We start from the raw sequence: 21,272 nt of genomic DNA, 5'->3' as shown, positions 1-21,272 counted from the left end.
GTTTGCTGCTTGCAGGATGCGCATCATTCCTTCTCTTCCCTTGAATGGAGCAGTCAGAAGCAGACTACTGCCTCAGCTAGCATAGTCTGCCTGTCCTCAGCTTATGTCCAGTGTCTGTTTCTAAGGTTGTGTTGGGAAGGAGCGCTGGAGAGAGCAGGCTGCATGCATTGCATGAAATGGGGCTTTTCGCAAAGTGCAGGAGCTGTTGGGTGTTTCAGGACCTATACAATTGCAGTGTGTTTTTACTCTGCGGCATATCTGACATGCTGTCAACTTTGTGGAGCTTCAGATTTGGTTCATACCAGGGATCTGTTGCACTGTTTTGTTTTCCAGACAATAAGGGCATGGATGTGAGCTAGAGCTTATACAGTAGTTAGTGGCAACAATGTCCTTTGGTGGGATAATGTGTTTAACAACTGTGACCAATAAATGTCACACAGTTGCATTATAAGCACACCAACTTTACTCTTACATTCAGAAACATATGCTAACTGTTTCTTAACTTTCTTCTAAACAGAATCTCAGTCAAATCATTCTAATCAGTCTGACAGTGGAGTTTCTGACACACAGCCAGCTGGACATGTCCGTTCCCAAAGTATTGTCAGCTCCATGTTCTCCGAGGCCTGGAAACGAGGCACTCAACTGGAGGAATCCAGCAAGGTAACAAGAAGACTTTAGTTTGAGAACCAACGCCCAACAAAATGTACCAGACAGAGTGATACCTCTCCCACCTCTGTCTTGAGTGGGATTTTTTCTCTTTTTTACTCTGTTATTAACATACACTGCCATATAATTGTTTATTCAGGAATCACTTTTTCAGGGAACTCAGCCCTGGAACCTTCTGTTCTTCCTCTTATGTGTGTGCACAGAAGCCCTCTGTTCTTTGACGGCATGATAAAGGCCTTCCCATAGAATCCTATAAACTAATGTTGAATAAAGACAAAATAAAACGATCAGCTGTTAACAAGTTGAATGAAATTCTTTCACTAAGATCTTTCTCCAGTTAACTAGCCACATCTTTCCATTGTGAAGATGTGAATAACTGAGACCTGAAGGCAGGTATATCTAAGTACTCCAGTACTTTTTACTCAAATGTTTTCTGTTATATTCAGTGGAAATGGAAGCAGTAACCACAGATATGGTCAAAGCAGAAATATTGAAATTGAAAGCAGTTGTGGACTGAGGCAGATTTGGTATCTCCTGTTACTGGTAGAGAGTTACAAAAGATTTTAACCCCTTGAAGCCTGGGGCTCAGGTCTGTTGTGGTTTGGTTAGTTTTCTGTCCTTTTTGTCATAGTTGACTGGTGTAGTTCCTGGGGAACACTTCCAAACACAGCAGAATTGACACTTAATCTGGCTTGTTGTCAGGCTCAAAGGAATTTCCAGGTTCCTGAACAGCCATGATGTCAGTACTAACTGCAGCAGTTGCGTGTGGAAGTATGTTGGCAGGATGCTATGGGAAACTATCTTCACTCCTGTCAATTTTGAATCTTCCCCAGACCCCAGGTTCAAACTAGAGAAGCAAGTTTCTTAAAACTAAACCCATGGGTCACTACATCTGACATTGGTGCATCAGATAAATAACTAAAAATAAGACATAATACCACATTTTCAAATAAGAAAGCACATGTGGCACAATGTGAAAACTGACATGACTGCATTCTTTGGGATTCATAACTTTTCTTCAGTGCCTGCTGGCTTGGAAATTGTCTGATTCTAATAGTAGTGTAGTACTCAGCCCAGGAATGTAGCTTGCTAAATTGTGATCCAAATCTTTGAACTGCATGAGTGCAACACCTGCTGCATGTTCATCAGCAGATGGCTTGTATATGTGTGCAGGGTGCATCATTTCTGCAGGAGCAGGGTAGGTGCAAAAGATAGGGCACTTGAGTCTGTCTGGCGTGTATCGGACAGAGGTGAAGGAGTACTGGTATGAGAACTGTAATGTTACTGTTCCCTAAAGTTTTGGTTTTAATGTGAAAATCTTGCTGTTACACTGTCTGTGAGCTTTTAGAGAAGAGTTTGAAGTTTACCACAATGGGGCCACTGTTGTTTTTATCAAGTCATAGTGCTGTTCGCAATTGCTCATTTAAGTAAACCCCAAGAATTTTTATGTTATCTGATTAAAGGCATTTTAAAAATAAAATATTCAGACTGCTCCCTGTTGAGGGCCATCCGTGTTTCAAGATTTCATCAATTTGAATTCCTTTCTATGCACAAATCCAAGAAAAGGTATATTTCTCTTCCTCATGTGTAACACAGGTGAATGGATTGCCTTAAAACTCCCAAAGAGTCCAAAGAAAATGAACCATGTAAAATTACAATTCGAAGCCACATTAAAAAATTCTGATTAGATTGGTGACAGATTTACCTTCAGTGAAACTACAGTACATGGGGTTTTTTATCCTGTACAGGTCTGGCCCAAGGAACTTAACTAATGAATTAGATTGGCAGTGGAAAATGTTAAACTGAGTGGCAAGAAAGGAAACAACAGTGTTGAAAAAATTGTAATTTACATTAAAAGGTAGTTGCAGTTGCAGTGATACTGAGACATGCTGATTTAGGCAGATTAGTCTCCAAACAGTTATTTCACAGGTAGTTATTCCACAGTGCTCTGGTGACAAACCTGGCTTAAGAAGTTCATACGGACAGGTTGCTGCAAGTGGCAGAATTAATGGAGAATTGTCCAGCATGTCCCTTCCCCTTCTGCAACAGCTCTCTCCCCCCTTGTTACGCTTGTCTCATCCCCCTCAGCAAGCAGGGCAGAACAGAGCATGCTTTGGCTCTGCAGGGAGATGACATTGAGGCTGGCCAGCCAGCCAGGATGTTGTACTGGTTGGCCAGTGGCTAACTGCTCAACAAGTTAAAATGGGTGAGTTATGTCTGCTTTTCTCTCATTTACCAGGTGCTAGTAACTTCACAACAATTTATTGAAGTTGAAAATATATTGAGATTTCTAGCAGTCTGTCATATTTGACTGAAATTTGCTAACCAATCCAAAAGCAACTGGCATAGGAAAAGAGATGGCAAAGAGTTAAATTGCGAAAGCTTATTTTCTTAGGAAAAACAGCTAAAAAAAAAAGGCACAGTTATTTAAAAAAATGGATAATATTCTTTTTATAGCATTTCTGAGAGTTCAGATAGTCATGAAGATGCATGTTACAAATCTGAATTGTTAGTATGCAACAGGTAATTTTTCAGGATACACAGAAGGACATCACATAGTTATAAGGATGAACAAGGACAATGATCTGTTTCAAAGTTCTTCTATAAACAAAGTATCACTGAATATGTTTCTGGTTGTGGAAATTTAATCTGATTTTGTGGAGATGGGAGGAGCTCCCCTTCCTGAGATGCACAATATTCTTTTCCCTCTCCTGGGTGCTTAATTTGCTCACTGTGAAAATGACTGTCTTCAATGGATATGAGGAAAATTCCTCCCTGTTTCAAATACATCTAAGATTAAAAACCCCACATTTCCCAAAATGCAGGTAATCTGTCCACTTCCTGTTTTGAAAGATTGCTGTTTTCCCAAAGAATACTTTATTCATCTGTTCGCATTCTTCAAAGATGGGCAGTGAAGATCACATTATGTCTCATTTTGCTTGTTAGATTTTGAACATGTTATTTCAAATGGGATGCTACAGCAGGCATCAAAATGCATGCTCACTGCGTGTGCTTTAAGTGACAAATTCAAGATTCTCTGAAGTGTTGCCATTAAGGGATAGCTATTCTGTTATGCCTTGGTCTCCCTCTCTGTTTTATGCTGCTTTTATTTTTCCTGTTGCCTTTTGCTGTCTCAGGTGTCAAAAGTGAAGCTCAGCACAGCTAAGGTCAGCACACAGGTGGTGCCTTATACAGGGCACAATTAAGGTCAGGTGGTACTACTTGAAAATTCATTAACCTGGGTGATTGGGAGAATGGTACTTTACAGACTAACACTTGCAAGAGATCAAGATTTCTCTCCTGTTTTGTTATGTGAACACCTCGATTTAGCTCCAGAACTCTTATACTCTTGACTTCCAGACCTAATGTGACAGGTAGAGGCACACCCCATGTGTGTTGTAAATCACTGTTTGTTGTTTCTGACTCTCTAATCCTTTTGGTGGTGTCCTGTGTGTATAGAAACTCTGTGCACCTGTGTTTAGAACAAGGCAATATGCAAACCTGCTCATACAGTGCAGATGAGCATAATTGGGCTAACATGGCAAAGTATCTACTAATGAAGTATAGGTACCCAGTGTAGTCAGTTGCCATCTTGGTGTTGCTTTTCTAATGCATGTTTCTATGCTGTGCACTGTGAAATTCACAACTTGGCTTGTAGCCAAACCACTTTGTATTAGGAGGATGTTTATAAACTTGAGTAATGCAATTATCTTTTTAATTTTTAACAGGAATGTAGGCTTGCAGTTTTAGAGAAACAATTTAACTTGAGCAAAACCTGACAAGTAGACTAAAACATTGCCTGCTGCTTTCCCATTGCTCCTTCCTTCCCTTAGTCAGCTTTTCCCCGTCTTTCCTTTCTTTTTCTGCTTAACTTAATAGTAGCATCTATGGCTTTTCTTTCCCAAGCTAACTTTCTTTTGCAGTTCTCTAAACACTTCCTTCTGGGGAAATTTTCCTAGGAAACCTCAATTCTCCCTCTTTTTCCTCATTTTTTTTGTCCTTACCAGTCTTGGATATCAGAGCATGTGGAGTGGAAGGCTGTCAGTAGTATTCCTGCATGGAGCTTGCTCTTCACGTGTTTTAGAGCAGTTCAGGATCTCTGCATTTTGTAACACTGAACAGTGTAAGGCCTGAGCTAACCGATGTAAAGGCTTGACAGATGCTCTGGGAGGCCATGTATGGTTTAACTCTAGTCTTACTGCGCTGAGGAGATGTCTGCAGAGTCTCTTGCTCTGCCTGATGTCCTCTGTCATGGCCTGTGGTGCTCTGGGGAGTGCTCTCTTTGGGTCATTATACTTGCCCAGAGGAGGACCAGCAGTTCTCACTGGGTGCAGGTGCCTGCCCCACAGAAGTGACAAGGCTGGTGTATTTTCTCCCTGACATTCAGCCTAGCTTGGAGTAGACCTGGCTCCGCTGATTCTTCCTAGCTCCCCTCCCTGCCTGCCCGGTCAGACTGTGCATGGTCCAGCCTTGTCAGTGTATGGAATTGTCTCTTGCTGCATTGTTTTGCTAATACTTCCTGCATGCTGTAATCTGCCACTTAATTTTTAATGATAGGCACATTTAGACCTTGACTTTATAATCTCTTTGTCTCCCTCCCTCCCTCTCTGTCTTTTCCTTTTTCTCCCTTTCCACTTCCACTAAAAATCCCTTCCCAATAGGCCCGAATGGAGCCTGCAGGTCGGCCCTTCATGTCTGCCGCACCTCCTGTGTCCACACAGACAAAAGTGGGGACCCCCTACACAGCATCGCAGCCGACCCCCCCGCTGCCCCCGCCGCCTCCCCCCCCTCCCCCTCCCCCACCCCCCCCCTCCCCCGCCCCCCCCCTCCCCTCCCCAGCCAGGCTGCCCCATCCGCGGGCTCGTCCGCCACCATGTTCGTCAAGTACAGCACCATCACCAGGCTGCAGAACGCTGCCCAGCATGGCGGGCCTTTTTCCAAAGCTCCTGCTGCGCAGCAGGCCCCCCCACCCCCCCCACCCTTGGGAAAGCCTCAGATACTGGTGCCCCCCAACGGGGTCATGCCGCCTCCCCCGCCTCCCCCGCCTCCCCCCACACCGGGCTCGGCCATGGCGCAGCTGAAGCCGGCACCTTGTGCCCCTTCTGTGCCACAGTTCACACCGCCGCCGCCGCCCCCCAAAATCCATCAGGTTCAACCAAATATAAGCCAGGCCACTGCCACTGCCACCTCTTCGTTGCCACCACCTCCTCCTCCTGTGCCTGCCCCACCACCACCCCAGGCACCCCCAAAGCCTGTCATGGCAGCTCTCCCCCCGCAGCCTAGTGGGAAGGCAGCATCACCAGGGGTCACACATGTCACCCCCGCTGTGCCAGCTCCCTTGCCCCTTGCAATAAAGAAACAACCAAGCGTCACCTCTCCCCAGGTGCCTCCGCTGCCGCCAGCCCCTCCTGGCCCCACTCCCCCGCCAACGTTCCCAAAGCAGCAGAGTTTCTCTGTGAAGCCGCCTCCATCCCCACAGTCCCCAGTGCCGTCGGTGGTGAAACAGATAGTTAGCCAGTTCCCACCTCCTCCCACCCCACCTGCCACTGAGCCCCAGCCTCTGAAACCCCTTCCGCTGAGCGTGGCTCCACAGTCACCTCCAGCAGTGAAGGCAAAGCCCAAATGGCAGCCGGCTTCCGCTCCCTCACCCGATTTCCCCCCTCCTCCACCAGAGAGCAGCTTAGTGTTTCCTCCTCCACCTCCTTCCCCAGCTTCCTCTGCAGGTTCTCCCCCCCCTGACAAATCAGGGTCTCCAGTCAAAAAGACCAGCAAGACATCAAGCCCTGGAGGGAAGAAACCACCCCCAACACCTCAGCGAAACTCCAGCATCAAGTCCACCAGCTCCACTGAGTACCATGAGTCCAAGAGACCTTCAGTGGACCGCCTTGTCAGCAAATTTGCACATCCACCAGAGCCGTCAGGGTCTCCTTCCAAGGAGTCATCGCCTCCTGCAGCCCCTCCAAAGCCAGGAAAGCTCAACCTTTCTGGGGTGAGCCTGCCCATTGTCCTTCCGCAAGGAGGGATCCCGGCCAAGGCTCCTGCTCCGGCTGTGTCTGGGAAGGAACCTGTGGTCGAATTCCCTTCACCACCGTCTGATTCGGACTTTCCGCCGCCGCCACCTGAAATAGATCTTCCTCTCCCGCCAGTTGAGATCCCATCAGTATTTTCGGGCAGCACCTCCCCAAAAGTCGCTGTTGTCAATCCTCAGCCTCAGGCATGGTCAAAACCATCTGTGAAAAAAGCCCCACCACCCACACGTCCCAAGCGGAACGACAGCACTCGACTGACGCAGGCGGAGGTCGCAGAGCCACCAGGGTCAGCTGGCCCACAAGTGCCCACTTCACCCAAGTCCAGCCTTAGCGTTCAGCCAGGATTCCTGGCAGACCTCAACCGGACGCTGCAGCGGAAATCCATCACCCGGCATGGCTCCCTCTCCTCCGCGCGGATGTCCAGAACCGAGCCCACAGCCACCATGGACGACATGGCCCTGCCTCCACCTCCACCAGAGCTGCTGGCTGACCAGCAGAAGACGAGCAGCTTTGGGGGCAGTCATATATCAGGCTATGCAACGTTACGGAGGGGGCCACCCCCTGCACCTCCCAAAAGGGATCAGAACACCAAGCTGTCGCGGGACTGGTAGTCAGTCCCCAGGGGCTGGCGCGCTCCGTGACTTGTGGGCTGCTCCGTGATCAGCCAACCCGTGATCTTGCACACTTGGAGAGAATGCGGGGATGTGGATGATAGGTAGCCCCATCAAAAGAGGTGATCTCAAACTGTAGCTAAGGCTAAATGTAAAGACATTCCCCTTTCATGGCTAGGCCAAAAAAGCTGGGGACATGGGGGTGTTGGTATTTTATTGGGAAAGGTGGGTAGAGAGGCATTGACTTATCCTTTCAATTTCTTTTACCCTTCATATGGATCGGACCAAAACCCCATTTTCTTACTTTTTCTGCATTTAGGGGAGGGGGGAGATAATTTTTTTGTAGTGTCTGTCCATGTGAGACATGTTTGTGCATGTATTATAAGTGTAGGTATATAATATATTGTGATATATTTCGTCGCAATTATAAAAGATAACCAGAATGTTTTTGTAGAACCGTATTTATTGTTTCAGTCACTATATTATTTGGAATCGGACTCTGTAACTAGTCAAATCTTGCCACAAAGATGAAGATGTAGGGGGCACTTTAAAGAAAGGAAGAAAAAACAAACAAACAAAAAACCCCACAAATCTCTTGGCAGTTTGTGGTGGGTAAATAGTGCAGAGCTGAGGTGTTCTGCTAGGAACAGTAACAATGTACATTGTCCATTGATTGAAAAGTACAGATGCAACATACCAAAACATTCTGGTCATAATACTACTGAAAATGAGTATGTTCTGAGGAAGAAAATAGATTTTTATATATAGTGGGCTGGAGTGAAATATATTTATACTATAAAGAGCCTCCCCCTCCCTTCCAAATAGTTTAAAAATATACACTGCTACGAATTATTTCAAAGTTATTTGTCCATGCAGTAAGTAGGATAAATATATATTATTCCAATCCATTATGCATTCTAACTTTATAGTAGGCTCAATCATTTGTTTCTGTGGCTCAAGACGAATATATTTGTGTTAACCCCTTCTGAAAGCTGCCAGCACTCCTGTAATCGATGCTGACCCACAAGGCTGACCCACGTCGATACATCATTTGTACGTCTTAATTCTTTCCCTGAATGAACAGGTAGGTTTCTGTAGAGAGTGTTACGTTCTCGCACAAGCATATACAGCGTACAGTCTCACCTTGTCTGTGCCTGATAAGATGTATTATCTTTACAAAAGCAAGTGTCTAGAAACATTTAAAGAAAGTATTGTTTGTAATTCATTAGAAACTGTCAGGGAACTTTCTAAACCCTCTAGAAAGAGAGAAGGGAGTGGTAATTTCAGGCCAAGCGTGGTGGGAATTCTCTCTCTTTTCTTTGACCCGCCAGAGACTGCAACCAATGCATAAACCTGTTAATTCCAAAGTTGGCACTTCTAGCAGTCAAGGGAGAAGACTGGAAAAAACCTCAACCTTGAGAGGCAATAGCATTTGCTAATAATTTAATTTAAGGGCCCATATGAGTAGGAAACAGACTATCATATTTGCTTTGGGTTTTTTGTTTGCCAGTCAGTCACCAGATTGAGTACTAGAGTCCTTTTTGTTGTACTTCAGTAGCTTGATTGTACGGTCTTACCCACGTATTCAGAGGTTGTGATAAGATAGCGTAGTTAGCCTAAGTGGTCCTATGTATCATGCATGTTCATAGTGGTACACAACCTTTGTAAAGTAGCTGAAATACTTGGACTGTACCTACCCCATCCTCGGTTGTTAGAACTTCCCTCATCACCATGGGGATACTGTCAAGGCTCAGAGGGCAAATGATTTTACTCTTTATTTACCTTTTCTCCAAAAGCAAATATTAAATGCTTTCCTTCCCCCAAGAATGAAACAAAGGAAGTAGCTTGACCTGACAGTATCCTCAAGCATGTACAAAAGATGTAAACTAATCTCTCATGAGAGTAATTCAGGCTGATAGATTTAAGAAACATCATTGACAGTCCCCCATTCCTTTTTTTTTATAAAGTTTTTAAAAAAAATCTAAATAATAAAATAAATGTCTTTGTGAATAATTTATGAATAGGAAAAAAGCTTTGCTAATTAGAGGGGGAAAATGACACATCTATAACTATATAGTTTTAAATAAGTACATCACAAAAAGAGAAAAATTAATGGTGCTGTCTCTGCTGACCTGTTTCATATGATTTTTTAAAAATCTTTTTCAGCACCTCTGGAAATTGTTTTAATATTTCAGACTAGTTTTTTTGAGCAATAAGAGTATATACCATTGTGTGCATTTTTAAAGCACTGCTATGGAAAGGCACTTTTTTGTATCTTTCAAATTGTTCACAAAGTTTTGTTTCTACTATTTTTGTGCTTATAAAGTGTCCTTAAAAGCATTTGCATTGTTGATTTTAAGCATGCTCAGTGTAGCTGGTGAATAACTTCACAGGAAGGTTGTTAAGCTATACTGCAATTCATGGGTGCTGTAATTTTCAACATTGGTCCTCCTGCTGCTTTGTACTGTAGGCAGCTCCTGGGTCTCATACCCACCAGTGGAGCAAAAGGTGTGCAGATACAGTCATAACTCCCCAGCTGTTATTGACGATAGGTAAGTGGACACATTCTCCTACTCCCTGGCAGGATGCATCTGGGCTGATGCAGTGTGTGCTCCCAGATGACAGGAGTCAGGGAATCTGCTTGCCCTGTTTTTCTTTTCCCCCAAGACAGCTCCACTGGTGTGTGTCAGTTCCAGCCCTTTTTTGTTCATTCAGTGCGGGTACCTCTGGGCTTTGGACTTGGTAGAGCAGTGGTTTGAGTGCAATTTCTTCAGAGGCATTTGAGCTTTGTTCTCATTTTCCTGTGCTCAAATTCGTTTACCTAGTATCTCTCCCTAGACAATGAATCCATGCTTCCTACTGCAGGCTGCTATACAGCTTGCTGGGAGGCAGGAGTTTTATCTCTTAAGTTTGCAGCAAAAAGAATGAGCGTCAGCAAAGGTGGCACCCTGTATTCCTTCTTGTTACAACTTACATACTTCCTAAACCAGTAGTGATACAGAAATACAGTGAGTGGCTGCAGCTTGCTGTCTCTCAGTTGAGAACTGAAATTTGGCTACAGTGTGGTTCAGACAACCTGGCTGCCTTTTCAGCTTATGAGATCCCTCACTGTAACTTGCTTTTCCAGTATATTTACTGGTTTTGTGACAGTAAATATTTATGCCTTATTTGCAAGTAAGTTATTTTCCACTGTGCGCACTGGTCTCATAGTTGCACCATTGTATTTATTTAAATCAGAAAACAAAGGGGCCAGATCTCAGACACACAGCAAGAAGCTACAAACATGGGCTGTAATCCTTTTGGCACTATTAAAAGGAGCATGTGAGAGCTGAGGTTTCATACTCTGGACACAAAGGTAGCAGATGCTTCCATCCTAAAATATTAAAAGAGTACAGCTGTAGTTGTGTTACATGATGAAGCGTATGGCCTTTGACACTTGCTAAGGTGGGTGTTGGGGAAAGTCCCACTGCTGCAGGGGCAGCTGAGAGCATACAGCTGCATTTGTTAATCTGTTCCAGATTTGGGCTTAGTTTCCCCTCTGCCATGCAGCAGTAACATCCACTTCTGTGAGCAGAAGGGTCCCTCCTGTTCAGCCAGGTTTCTCTGTGCGTGCAGCACAGGTGTAGAAAGCAGGGAGGTAGTCTTCTCGAACACTTTCATTGTAATTCAGGGCTCGGGGAGTTGCTTTGGAAGGGGAAACTAGGCTCTTACATCAGCAGTAATCTTAGAGGAGAAATTATTTTAAAAACAAAAAACCCCACGGGTTCTAAACAACCCATAGGTTGTTTATGTTTGAGGTGGATATGCTGGGGGGTCTGTCTAGTCTTTCAAAACCTGTGGTTGGGGGCGGAGGTTAGGCACAAGTCTCACCATAAAATAATCTCGTTATTTTCTGCGGAAGAGGAAAGCTCCTGCTTCACCCTGTGCAGTGGTTTCCTCCTGTGGCAAACCACCACTGCTTGCTCTGACTTGGTACGTGACCTCAAAGCCAAAGAGCTCCTCTCTTGAACTTACTCTGCAGTTTCCTGCAGGGCAGCAGTGACTGACTGACACATCAGCGAGGCAAAGTAAAGGTACCTGGATCACTTGGGTTTCAGGTCTGATGGGAGAGGGAGCAGTTTTTTCATGTGCATTTTAAGATTTACTGTTCTTGACTTGCACATTTTAAAGGTTTTCCAATTTCTTTTTTCTGTGCCCTTTGGCAACCAGATGACTCAAGTCAGCTCAGAGATAAAAGTGTGGCCAGTTTTTCTCTGAGTTAAAATTATTTTTTCCACAGTTAAAGGAACCAAAAGTGCCATTTCAACAGCAGAAGGGCAAAAGAGAAATTTTCTGCTTATTACAGAAAACTGTATAGAACTAAATTGTTTTACTTCAGTGGCCCCATTGCAGGTAAACTTGTTTCTTACAATCTTATTTAGAGTAAGTGGATTTTACTATGAGTATTATTTCAAATACAGTCACATAAAAATCAGTTGCACTCCAGGAAAACAATATAAATTCCTGATGGAAAGTAGTGTAGATGCAGCCAGAACATGTGAGTTTGGGTTGGTTTTTTTGGTGTTCTTTTATTTTGGAATTGTCAGTTGGTCTAAAGTGAAGTAATTTTCCTTTCTGAATTCTTTTTCTCCTTCAATTAAAAAAACGCCCATGAAGACTGACAAAACCAGTGTTAAGCTGCAGGGGTCAGTGCTCACTAATACTGTGATCCAGTGAGTCAGAGGCTTTGTCTAGTTTTGAAAAGTTTAAGGCACTGAACTGCAAATGAGGTGACAACATCATGCTTATGCCTCACAATGTAAATTAAAGTAATTGCCACTAACATGGGAAAAATAGTGATTGGGGTTGATGGCTATTTGGTGCTCTGAGGCACTCAACGGGGTGAGGACTCGGTGAGCTCTCTGTGAGTCAGAAGCGTGTATTTTTGGCGAGAAGAGCTAGAGAAGTTGGAAGAACAGGAGGAACAGGAACTAGTGCTATACACACAATCCCCCACAGCAGGGATTTAGTGAGGGAAATGAGTGAGAAGGAACTCGAGTAACAGATTTTGGACAGCACACCCACCCCCCTACCCCACACCTTATTTAAATGCTTAAAGGCAACTTGTCTTCTAGGAGACTTAGGAATTGAACCAACTGTTCCCTACAGTGGAAAATAGTTTCCTCCCACCTTCCCCAAGATGCCAAAGATGCATTCAGAGCTAAATTCCAGGTACACAGATGTGCTTGCACCAGTCTCTCCTGAGGCTAAGTTGCCAGGTGCTGCTGATGTGCAGCTGTGGTTTGGCAAGAGAACAGGGCTGTCACTGTTAGATGTTGTGCACCTATTGCCTTTAACCAATGCTGGTAACTGGCTACACATCTGCAAGGGGCGGGGGCAAAGGCCAGTTTAGCAAAGAACCTGTGCCCAAGGCTCCCTGCTGCTGATTTGGTGCAGCACTATAAAGCTTGTACTTCTAAAAGGAAAACTAAATGCTTCGTCACAAGTTGCAATTGCAAATCTTAGGTCTCCTTCTAGTGGACTGCAGTGGACCAGAAATTAACTGGAGCAGCAGTTTGTTTTATGGCTTACACTAATTGTTAGCAGCCACTGGTGATATTCTGTATAATACTGGGGATGCAAATGTAAGAAAAAAGTGTCATTGCAATGATGATTTGTCTGTGCAGCAAACTTGTGCTGAGTGCTGTAAATACATTCATGTTTACTGCTTTAAAAAGAAAATTGCACATTTTATCTTTCAATGGGATTGCCTCCCCTCTTCTTCCCTTTCCAAAAAGAAAAATCAAAGCTCTTTTAGACTGATAGCTTCAGGTTGGGGGGAGCTTTGCCATATTATAAATATATATAAATATATGTATAAATATACTTTTTTAAGCATGGGAGAGGACAAAAAGAAATACTACATTATAGAGTACCCAATATAGATCATTATACAATGGAATATGCACAATTCAATAAAGATGTAGTTAAATTTAATAATGTTTTAATGCTCTGTCTTGCCATTTTCCTTTTTCATGAGTTCAGAACCCACATTGTGTTCTCAGGGCATCAGTGGTTCCCTCTGTAGGGATCAGATACCATCTGATGACCTACAGGTTACCATTTATGTGCTCACTCTCAATAAATTGCTTTTTATTGTTCCTTTGCACAGTTCTTTCCAGGGGGTCAGAGCAGGCTGTACCAGTAACATGGTGCACACCAGTTACAGGTCTAAAGAGGACCCCAGTGTGAAGGCTCACCTTTTCCATCTGCCTCCTTCCTCAGGTGTGCGGAGTCCCATATAGTTCTGCTCACACAAGAACAGCTGATGGCTGGTAAGTGTTGCTGCAGCCCCTCTCTGGGGCCCACTGTAGGGAATTCAGCTCTGTTTGCCTCCTCCTGGGGTACGCTTGCAGGCTAGCCCTGCATCAGTCATCAGCTTTTACAGCCGAGATTTGAGGCGTTACATTAGTGGTGGTTACAGGAAAGGAGCTGCTGAAGGCAGCAGGCTGGATGCCAGCGATCATACCTTTGCTGTGGGTAGTGCTGTGCTCAGAGCTCCTCTGGGACAGGGATCCTGCATACACAAGCAACTCTCCCTGTCCTCACTGTTTTGAAAAGTCTGTAACCGAAGACAAGGAACGTGACGCAGCAGTGGCACGCTCACCGAACACATGGTGTGTGCTTTGTTCTTTTTATTTAGGGCTTGTAACAAGAGGGTTTAGTACACAGCAACAGTTAATTCCAAGTACAATTAAAAAAATTTAAAAATTGGGTTTTGCACTCACGGGAAGGTGGTTCAAATGGCACACACAATAAAATGTTACTGGCGGCATACAGCTCCCCAGAGTCCTGCGGGCTGGGTCAGTTACAGTGGGCTCTGCACTCATCCACTGCATTCAGCAGTGCCAAAAGCAAAAGCACTGTGTGCTTCTCCTCTGACTGCAAACCAAAGGTGGGGGGTGGGTGGGGGTATCTGCTTTCAGAAAAAAGTGCATGGACAAAATCCATGTTAGACACTGACATTTCCAGAGAATTCATAGAAATTACTTGTCCATGCAAGTTGCAAAAGACGCTTTTTCAAATGTGAAAAGAAGCACTTGTTCTTTACAAAAAAATCTCAGACATGTCAGCACTTTACCAAGGCGCTGTAATGGAAATGAATTTGTACACAGCTCTTCCTCATTGGTCAATAGTGGTAGGATTCTTCTGACGTTTTAAGAGAAACAGGAATAAATGTACTGCACGCATTTCAGCGGAGTCACCATGTCGGTGTTCAGCAGGATGCTGGGTGTAGGCTTACCTCTGGACAACAGGCTGCTGCTGACTTCACTGTTTTGTAATAAGCAAAGGTGCTACTAAAACTACTATGTCTAGAGTACCAAAGAAAAAACACTTCCTGCATGGGCAGGAGATTGCACAAAATACATGGGTGGGTTTGTTTTGGTTTTTTGTTTTGTTTTTTTTTTTTTTTGAACAAAAGCAGCAGAACAGCATGGTCTGTGAATTATTCTTTGTAACAGCAGTTAGCAAACCTTGGCCACTTCAAGCTTTCAGCAACCCTCCCATGGACATGATGAGGGGGTCCTACTATTCTTGCAGTTTCAAAATCAAAAAGTAGATCACTAGGACTGTTAACTACACACTGACTTTAGCTACTGGGGGGGAAAAAAAAAAACAAACCAAAACAAAAACTCACAAACTGTTCCCTTCTTGCACTATTCTGACCTCTGCGTAAATACCATTTTATCGACAAACTGTGGCAGTGCCTAATACTGAGAGATGCCAAAAGGTAGGGAAGGTGAACAGACCTGTAAGCACAGTGAATTCTTGCAAGTGGTGCCCCATAAGCTATAGCCCATATAGCCCATCATTTACCGCTACTGCTCAGTTTATACCACCACTGTCTCTAGAGATTAGGGTACTTGCCTTCTTAGTGAATGCAACACTGCTGTACATTTCTCACTGACACTGTTGTTGACATACATAGGAACTGAAGTCTCTGCAGAGGGTTTGTAATGCTTCCCAAACTGCTGCTGTGCTCAATCAGTGACTCTCTATACTCCCACTGCAAGTACCACTCTCAGTAGGAGGCACAGCACCACGCTCTTTCCAAGAGCATCCTCTAGCAGCTTCCAACAACTTGCCCTGAAGAGAATACAGATGCTAACTGTTTTGCAAGATGTTCTGTCCCACCTCTGGGAGGAGAAGCCCTGTAAATGCTCCCAGTTTACTAACCCGCACAAAGTCCCATCCTTTCCAGACAGGAAAACAGTAAAGTTTTGCTTTTGCTTTGTGCCTGAAGCCCAGAGACACAACTAATAAAAAGAGTGCTCATTTCCAGCAGAGAGGCACATCTGCAGCGCTTGCTAGGAAGTGGGGGAAGTTGCTGGGAAGAGCACAGCATGTAAGTCACCATCAAGCAGACGTGGGAGATGCCACAGAAGCACAACAGTTTCTATCAGTGCACAACCCTCCTGCACCTCTAGTCAACAACTCGCACGTACACACCAGGCAGGCAGCCTACCCTCTGCAGTCCTCCTGCTGCGTCGCTTTCTCTTCATGATCAACTGAAACACCTTAGATGATAGACGTGCCACTTTTCAGAAGCTGCATTGCTGCCAGTGTCATCTTTGGCTGTCACCAAGAACCCTTGGCAGCAAAGAAAGAAAAGGCCCAGGAGCTGTGAAAGGAGAACAAACTGCTCTAGCAAGAACTAGCTGGGTCTAAGCCTTCCTGGCACCCACTGGTAAGCCACCCAGCCACAGACCACTGGGGAGCTGTGGTTCAAACCAGCAGCAATCTCCAGCCACTTTCAGAACACCCAACTCAACTAATCACAAGGACAAGCCAAGTCCCAGGAACATGGTCAGCCTCCTGGTAACACACACCAAGCTCTGCCATCTACCCCAGAGTCATGCCACACCTCTTTCTTATCCTCCAGTGAGACCAATGGTTCTTCAGCACATCAGTGTCTGCCTGTGTCTCACCAGTCAAGGCAGCAAGTCTTCAGGCACACCATCAGGATCTTCAAGCATAAAATTTGCTGCTGGCCCCTCCTGCCCCTCTCAGCCCTCTGCTGCAACAGCCAGCGAGATAAACAACATCAATTTTGGGGGGGGGGGGGGGGGGGGAGAAAGGAGGTGGAGGGGAGAGATGGGTGAGACACATGCAACCTCAGCCGTCTCTCTTAGGCTGGAAGGCACCAAAATAACCCGCTTCAGCGCTAGATGGGGACAGACTTGGTTGGACCTCTTCTCACACAGGCACATGGTGGAGAGGCAGCTGTAGTTAATAGCTTTGTACCTGGGGCCAAAAGCAAGGAAGAAATCTCTGATACAGCAAACCAAGGCAAAACTACACCACTAGAGGATGCTGACTGATTTCTGTGCACAGTGAAAACAGCTGGCTGGGCTAAGGCAGCTCTCACAAAGGGAGAAACATACTCATTCTGGCCATACAGCAGCACTCTTTGGGCTATTCTGGAGTGTCTCCTTCCCCCACCTCTCTCTCATGCGTACACACTGCTGATTCAACAGCCTGTGATGCCGAACACCTTCAGCTGTGGCAGCAGAACTCAGTGAAGAGATGTTGTGCATCTACTTGAAATACTGAGGTGTTTCTTCGCAGCCCCATTCTCCACCCCTTTTAAAGTAAACATGTAAATTAAAAAGGGGTGGGAGGAGTAGGTTTTGGAGAAGGAGAAGTACATGGGACAAAACTGGAAACACAACCCTCACTGACTTCACTAGCATGCAATCTGTGTAACATTAATATACAAAGACTGTTTACCTTGGCCTCGTCTATGACCATTACATCACATCATCCCCGAATGAGCCACAAAATTAAAATCTGTACAAAATAAAAAATATGCATAAAACTCAACAAATTTCTTTACATCAGTACTGCATAATAAAGCATAAAAACCAGCAGGAGGTGACCCAAAAATTCCATCCACAGCAGCTCTTGCAGTATAAATAATTCCACATGCTATCAGCAGGGACCAAACTAACCCCTGGCCCGTAAGACCAGAGCCAGTTCTTTAAAGGAGCTTCACGCATTCCACTTCCAAGGTTTTGCAGCCTCATTTCTGTACTGAGCTCTGGCAAGCATTCAGCACATCCTAGAGTTCACACTGCTCTGCTCTCGCAACACGGAAAACTTGCAAGATGAACAACCAGCTGAATGAAGATTAAGGACATGGGTGTGTATCACACACAATCCCCACCCGCCTGTCAGAAGTATTCAAGTGCATGCTTTTACACATTTCACTAATGCATGACCTCCCAGCTGGAGCATGGGTGCACAGGGAGAGAGGTTTGGCTCTCATTTACTAGCTCACTAAGCTGCCATAACTTGATGCATTTGAGCACCCTGTGCTCAGTCTTTACCACAAACATACCCAGGGCAAGAAAAACCCAGGAAAGCTCCGATAGTCCCAGAAAACAAAGTCACCCTGTGCGCACCAAAGGCTTGTGCATACTGCTGTTCAATCACCCAGGCCACTAGCTGGGCTGCAAGCACCACCTCCCTGTGCAAAAAATTGTAGACCTGCCCTATGACACTAGAAACGGTCATGCCAGTGACTGCACAACCAGTGTTTTTTCTAGGCTTGCTCCCAGAGAAATGATGGGCTGAGGGAACCAAACATAGCTGCTTCTGTTAGTCTTGCTGCAAGACCAACATTTTCCCAGAGGAAGGTAGAAGAGTATCTGTTCTGATTAACACTCATCCCAAACGGTAATGCTGTCAGCTTCCAGAAAGAAGACAACCGTGTCTTGGTGACAGAGCTGTGGATTGAGCAGGGGAGGAAGTAACTTATGTTCGCACCAGTTTCTTCAAAGTTGTACCTCCTGTAGGCTTCAACCAAACTAGTTCCTTATGCTCAGTCACATGAGTTAACGCACTCTTCCACAAGCTCACAGTGGGTGATCACATTCATCCGTATCCCACAAACCCACCTCACCTGTTTGTCTCCTCTTTCCTCCCTCTTGAGCAGCTATGGCGCCTCCCTGCCCAGGTTTGCACCAAACCCGCATCTCCATCCTGATATTGCACCAATTACCAAGCAAGGGGATTGGGTCAATTACCTGTACCGTTGCCGATACCATCACAAACCCAGCCCCGGTAGTGCTCTCTTGTGCGCTGCTCTGTTTTACACACGGGCCTCAGAAGACAGCTGCAGCATTGTCTTGCCTTTGACAAGCTACTGTTGGTACCAGCTGGAACCCGGCCAGGTGACAAGACAAAAGTTGTCTGGGAAGATGCCCTGGCCCAGGAGGCTCTCACAATACAGGGTCAGCTCAATTGGCAGGCTAACAGGACTGCAACAGGAGGTTTAATCAGTTCACTCTGTTAATGCATGACATTTACCCAAAGATAACATTTAGTCCTACCTAAGGGCAGACTAGTACAGCCATCACTTTACACCGATCTGCTAGGCAGAATCACTGTGCAGCATTTTTAACTGAGACTAGATTAAAAAGCAAACTATCAACACACAGGGCTACAGAGCCTTCACTTGGTATTACTCCACCCCAGATCCACCAGTACAGCTCAAAATATCTATTTCTTTATAATAAACCATGGAGAGGGCTGGGGGAAGAGCTAGGACTACTACTAGTTACTGCTTGGATTTCCATGGGAAACCAGTACGCACAACAGCCCTTTTTACTTCCACTGAAGAGATTTTGGCAACAGACATGAAGACGACAATTGCCGTTTGTCCTGCCTCTGCACAGGGCTCTCACAGTACATATGCAAATCTAGTCATCCAGTACAAAATAGCCAATTTACAATACCTGATTGAATTTTTAAGGTTATATTGTGCATAAGACTAAAGCTGGGGGTAAGTTTCTCTAGTGCAAGCAGGTGTGAGTAGATTTGAACCTTAGATCACAGCCCCTAGAGTTTATCCTCAGACCCCAGGAGGACCTGTAAACTTTGTTTTGCCTTCACCATCAATGGCACCTGTGAGTTCTGTTTAAACCAGCTCACTGCAGAGAAGAGCACATTTACATCAGTGCAGAACACAAAACAAATCTGTGGTGTTCAAAAGATGAGGAAATGGGAGTGGGGGTCCTCTGGGCTGCAGCCATCTTAATTGTCTAAACTGAAAGGTGAGTGAATGAAAGCCAGCTCTGTGTGCCCCTGTGGTCAGCCTACATGTGCAGAGCAGCTGCAGAAGTGTTTATGCTAAAGATGTATCCAACTATCTGGAAGTCAGTTACAGGAACAGCTCTGTGTAGAAATCCCAGTGTAGCTAGCACACATCTGTTCTTCCAGCTGCACAGGAGTGTAGTGTAGAAACAGGAGGGGTGTCCGCTGGCCAGTAACCCTTCACTGCAAGCATCCAGGACATTCCAAGCGCCAGGCACTGCTGCCAAGGGTAGTACCACAAGGGCACACAGGATTCCTGAGACAGATCCCAAAGCCTGTCAGAAGAAGTCAGAATTCGAGTAAAGTATCAGCTACTCGAGTTTGTTACATCTGAATGGGTCAGCTTAATTCAACTTCAGATGGCTCAGGATAGCCTCTGCTGGCAGCCGGAAGAGCCATTTGTTCAAACAACTCAAATCACTATTGTTTTATAATGGGGGGGGGGGGGGGGAGAACCAAACCCAAAAGAGTGGTCGTTACAATTATCCTTCATTCGGTTACACTGGATGGGGCCCCAGAGGCTGTTGGAGAACTGGGAAGCCCTGACAGCTCCTGCAGCAGGAGATGCAGTGTTCTGTCCTCTAGTCTTCACTCCGAGTAATGCATGATTGACTCCACATAGTTCCCTGGGAAGAGCCCCGTCACTCCATTCATGACCCCCTCATACCAGCCGTCATCATTTTTCTTGATGACATAAATGATGGCACCTTCCTGAAAGGAGAGCTCATCTTCTTTGTCCTTCGTGTAGTCATAGATTGCCACCACTAGGAAAGAACAGAGCATGACTGTTAGGAGAGGTACAGGGAGGAGGAGGAAAATCAACCTACCTCATACAAAGTTCTCCATGTTTGAGGCATCTCAGAGAACTGTACTACCTTACCCCTGTGTGTGCAGAATGACCTGCTGAGAGGGGCAGTTTCTTCCAACCCCCTTTGTAAGAGTTCATGCTGTGAAGCACATGAGCCAGGACTACTTTAACTCTTCTATTCTTACTATTTCCAGACCCACCAGAGGAAAAGTTTACAAATATATGATAAACTTTTGATGTGGAATGATACAAAGAGGTGGATGTAATCCCCATAGCTATGACCACTCAGACCTACTCTAAGATTCATGTAGTGGGTATATATTCTAAACCAGATCTCTGCACAACTAAGTCAGCAGAAAACATGGAAGAGGGAGAGTAATAAGAGCTCTCTTCAGATGACAAGAAGAATGAGCCAAGGCTAATGTCCCAGACTTCCATCTACCTTAGCTACCTCCACATTTAAATCTGTAAAATGCATATGTGCAGCCCCAGTAGCTAGAAGTCACTCCCACGGTATACAGTGCCAAGGTTGAATCCCAGTTAGGAGCGAGGAAATAAGTAAGGTGGTTCTCTGAAACAAAACGTACACCTACTGTATCAGGACGTTTTTCTTACAGATGCAGAATATTTTACTGAAGGCACAAAAGCTGCTAGGAAAGTCAAACAAATGGGACAAAGCACTGGCAAACATTAGAGAGAGCACTGTCCAGAAATGGCAGAAAATAGACATGAACTTGGTATGTTTTTCCATTCTCAGTCCTATCATTATGTGTTCCATACAGAAAATGAGCTATGCCAGACTCTGAATACTTTAACAAATAGCATCAGTCACTGCTTTGAGCACTTGGCAATGAAACACGCAGTGCTGCCATTGAAACAAAATGGATGTTGGACAGGCATCCTAAAATCTTGCACTGGGGATAGAAGGGAAGATAATCTAAACCAAAGCAAGGAGAAAAAAATAACAGCATGTGTTCATGAGCACAGTGTCGAAGAGCCCTACTAAAATCATTCTTTTCA

General features: G+C 45.0%; 2 protein-coding genes across 13 annotated transcripts in view; one reads left to right on the top strand and one right to left on the bottom strand.

Moving 5' to 3' along the window:
• The window catches only part of RAPH1 (Ras association (RalGDS/AF-6) and pleckstrin homology domains 1), a 100,079-nt gene extending 86,794 nt beyond the window's left edge, over positions 1–13,285 (top strand). The window contains 3 exon segments of the mRNA XM_069781635.1: positions 518–660; positions 5,328–5,483; positions 5,486–13,285. Of these exon segments, the coding sequence (XP_069637736.1) occupies positions 518–660; positions 5,328–5,483; positions 5,486–7,306 (2,120 nt within the window). The 3' untranslated portion in view covers positions 7,307–13,285.
• Positions 13,286–13,965: 680 nt separating this feature from the next.
• Positions 13,966–21,272, bottom strand: part of ABI2 (abl interactor 2) — a 72,522-nt gene continuing 65,215 nt past the window's right edge. For all 12 annotated transcript variants that reach the window (XM_069781636.1, XM_069781638.1, XM_069781640.1 and 9 more), the window contains one exon: positions 13,966–20,208. In XM_069781636.1, the coding sequence (XP_069637737.1) occupies positions 20,033–20,208 (176 nt within the window). In that variant the 3' untranslated portion in view covers positions 13,966–20,032. The remainder of the gene's footprint in view (positions 20,209–21,272) is intronic.

Source organism: Haliaeetus albicilla, chromosome 4, assembly GCF_947461875.1.
Source record: "Haliaeetus albicilla chromosome 4, bHalAlb1.1, whole genome shotgun sequence".
Lineage (NCBI taxonomy): Eukaryota > Metazoa > Chordata > Aves > Accipitriformes > Accipitridae > Haliaeetus > Haliaeetus albicilla.
The sequence above is the reverse complement of the archived record's forward strand: the minus strand, read 5'-3'. Positions and strand labels throughout refer to the sequence as shown.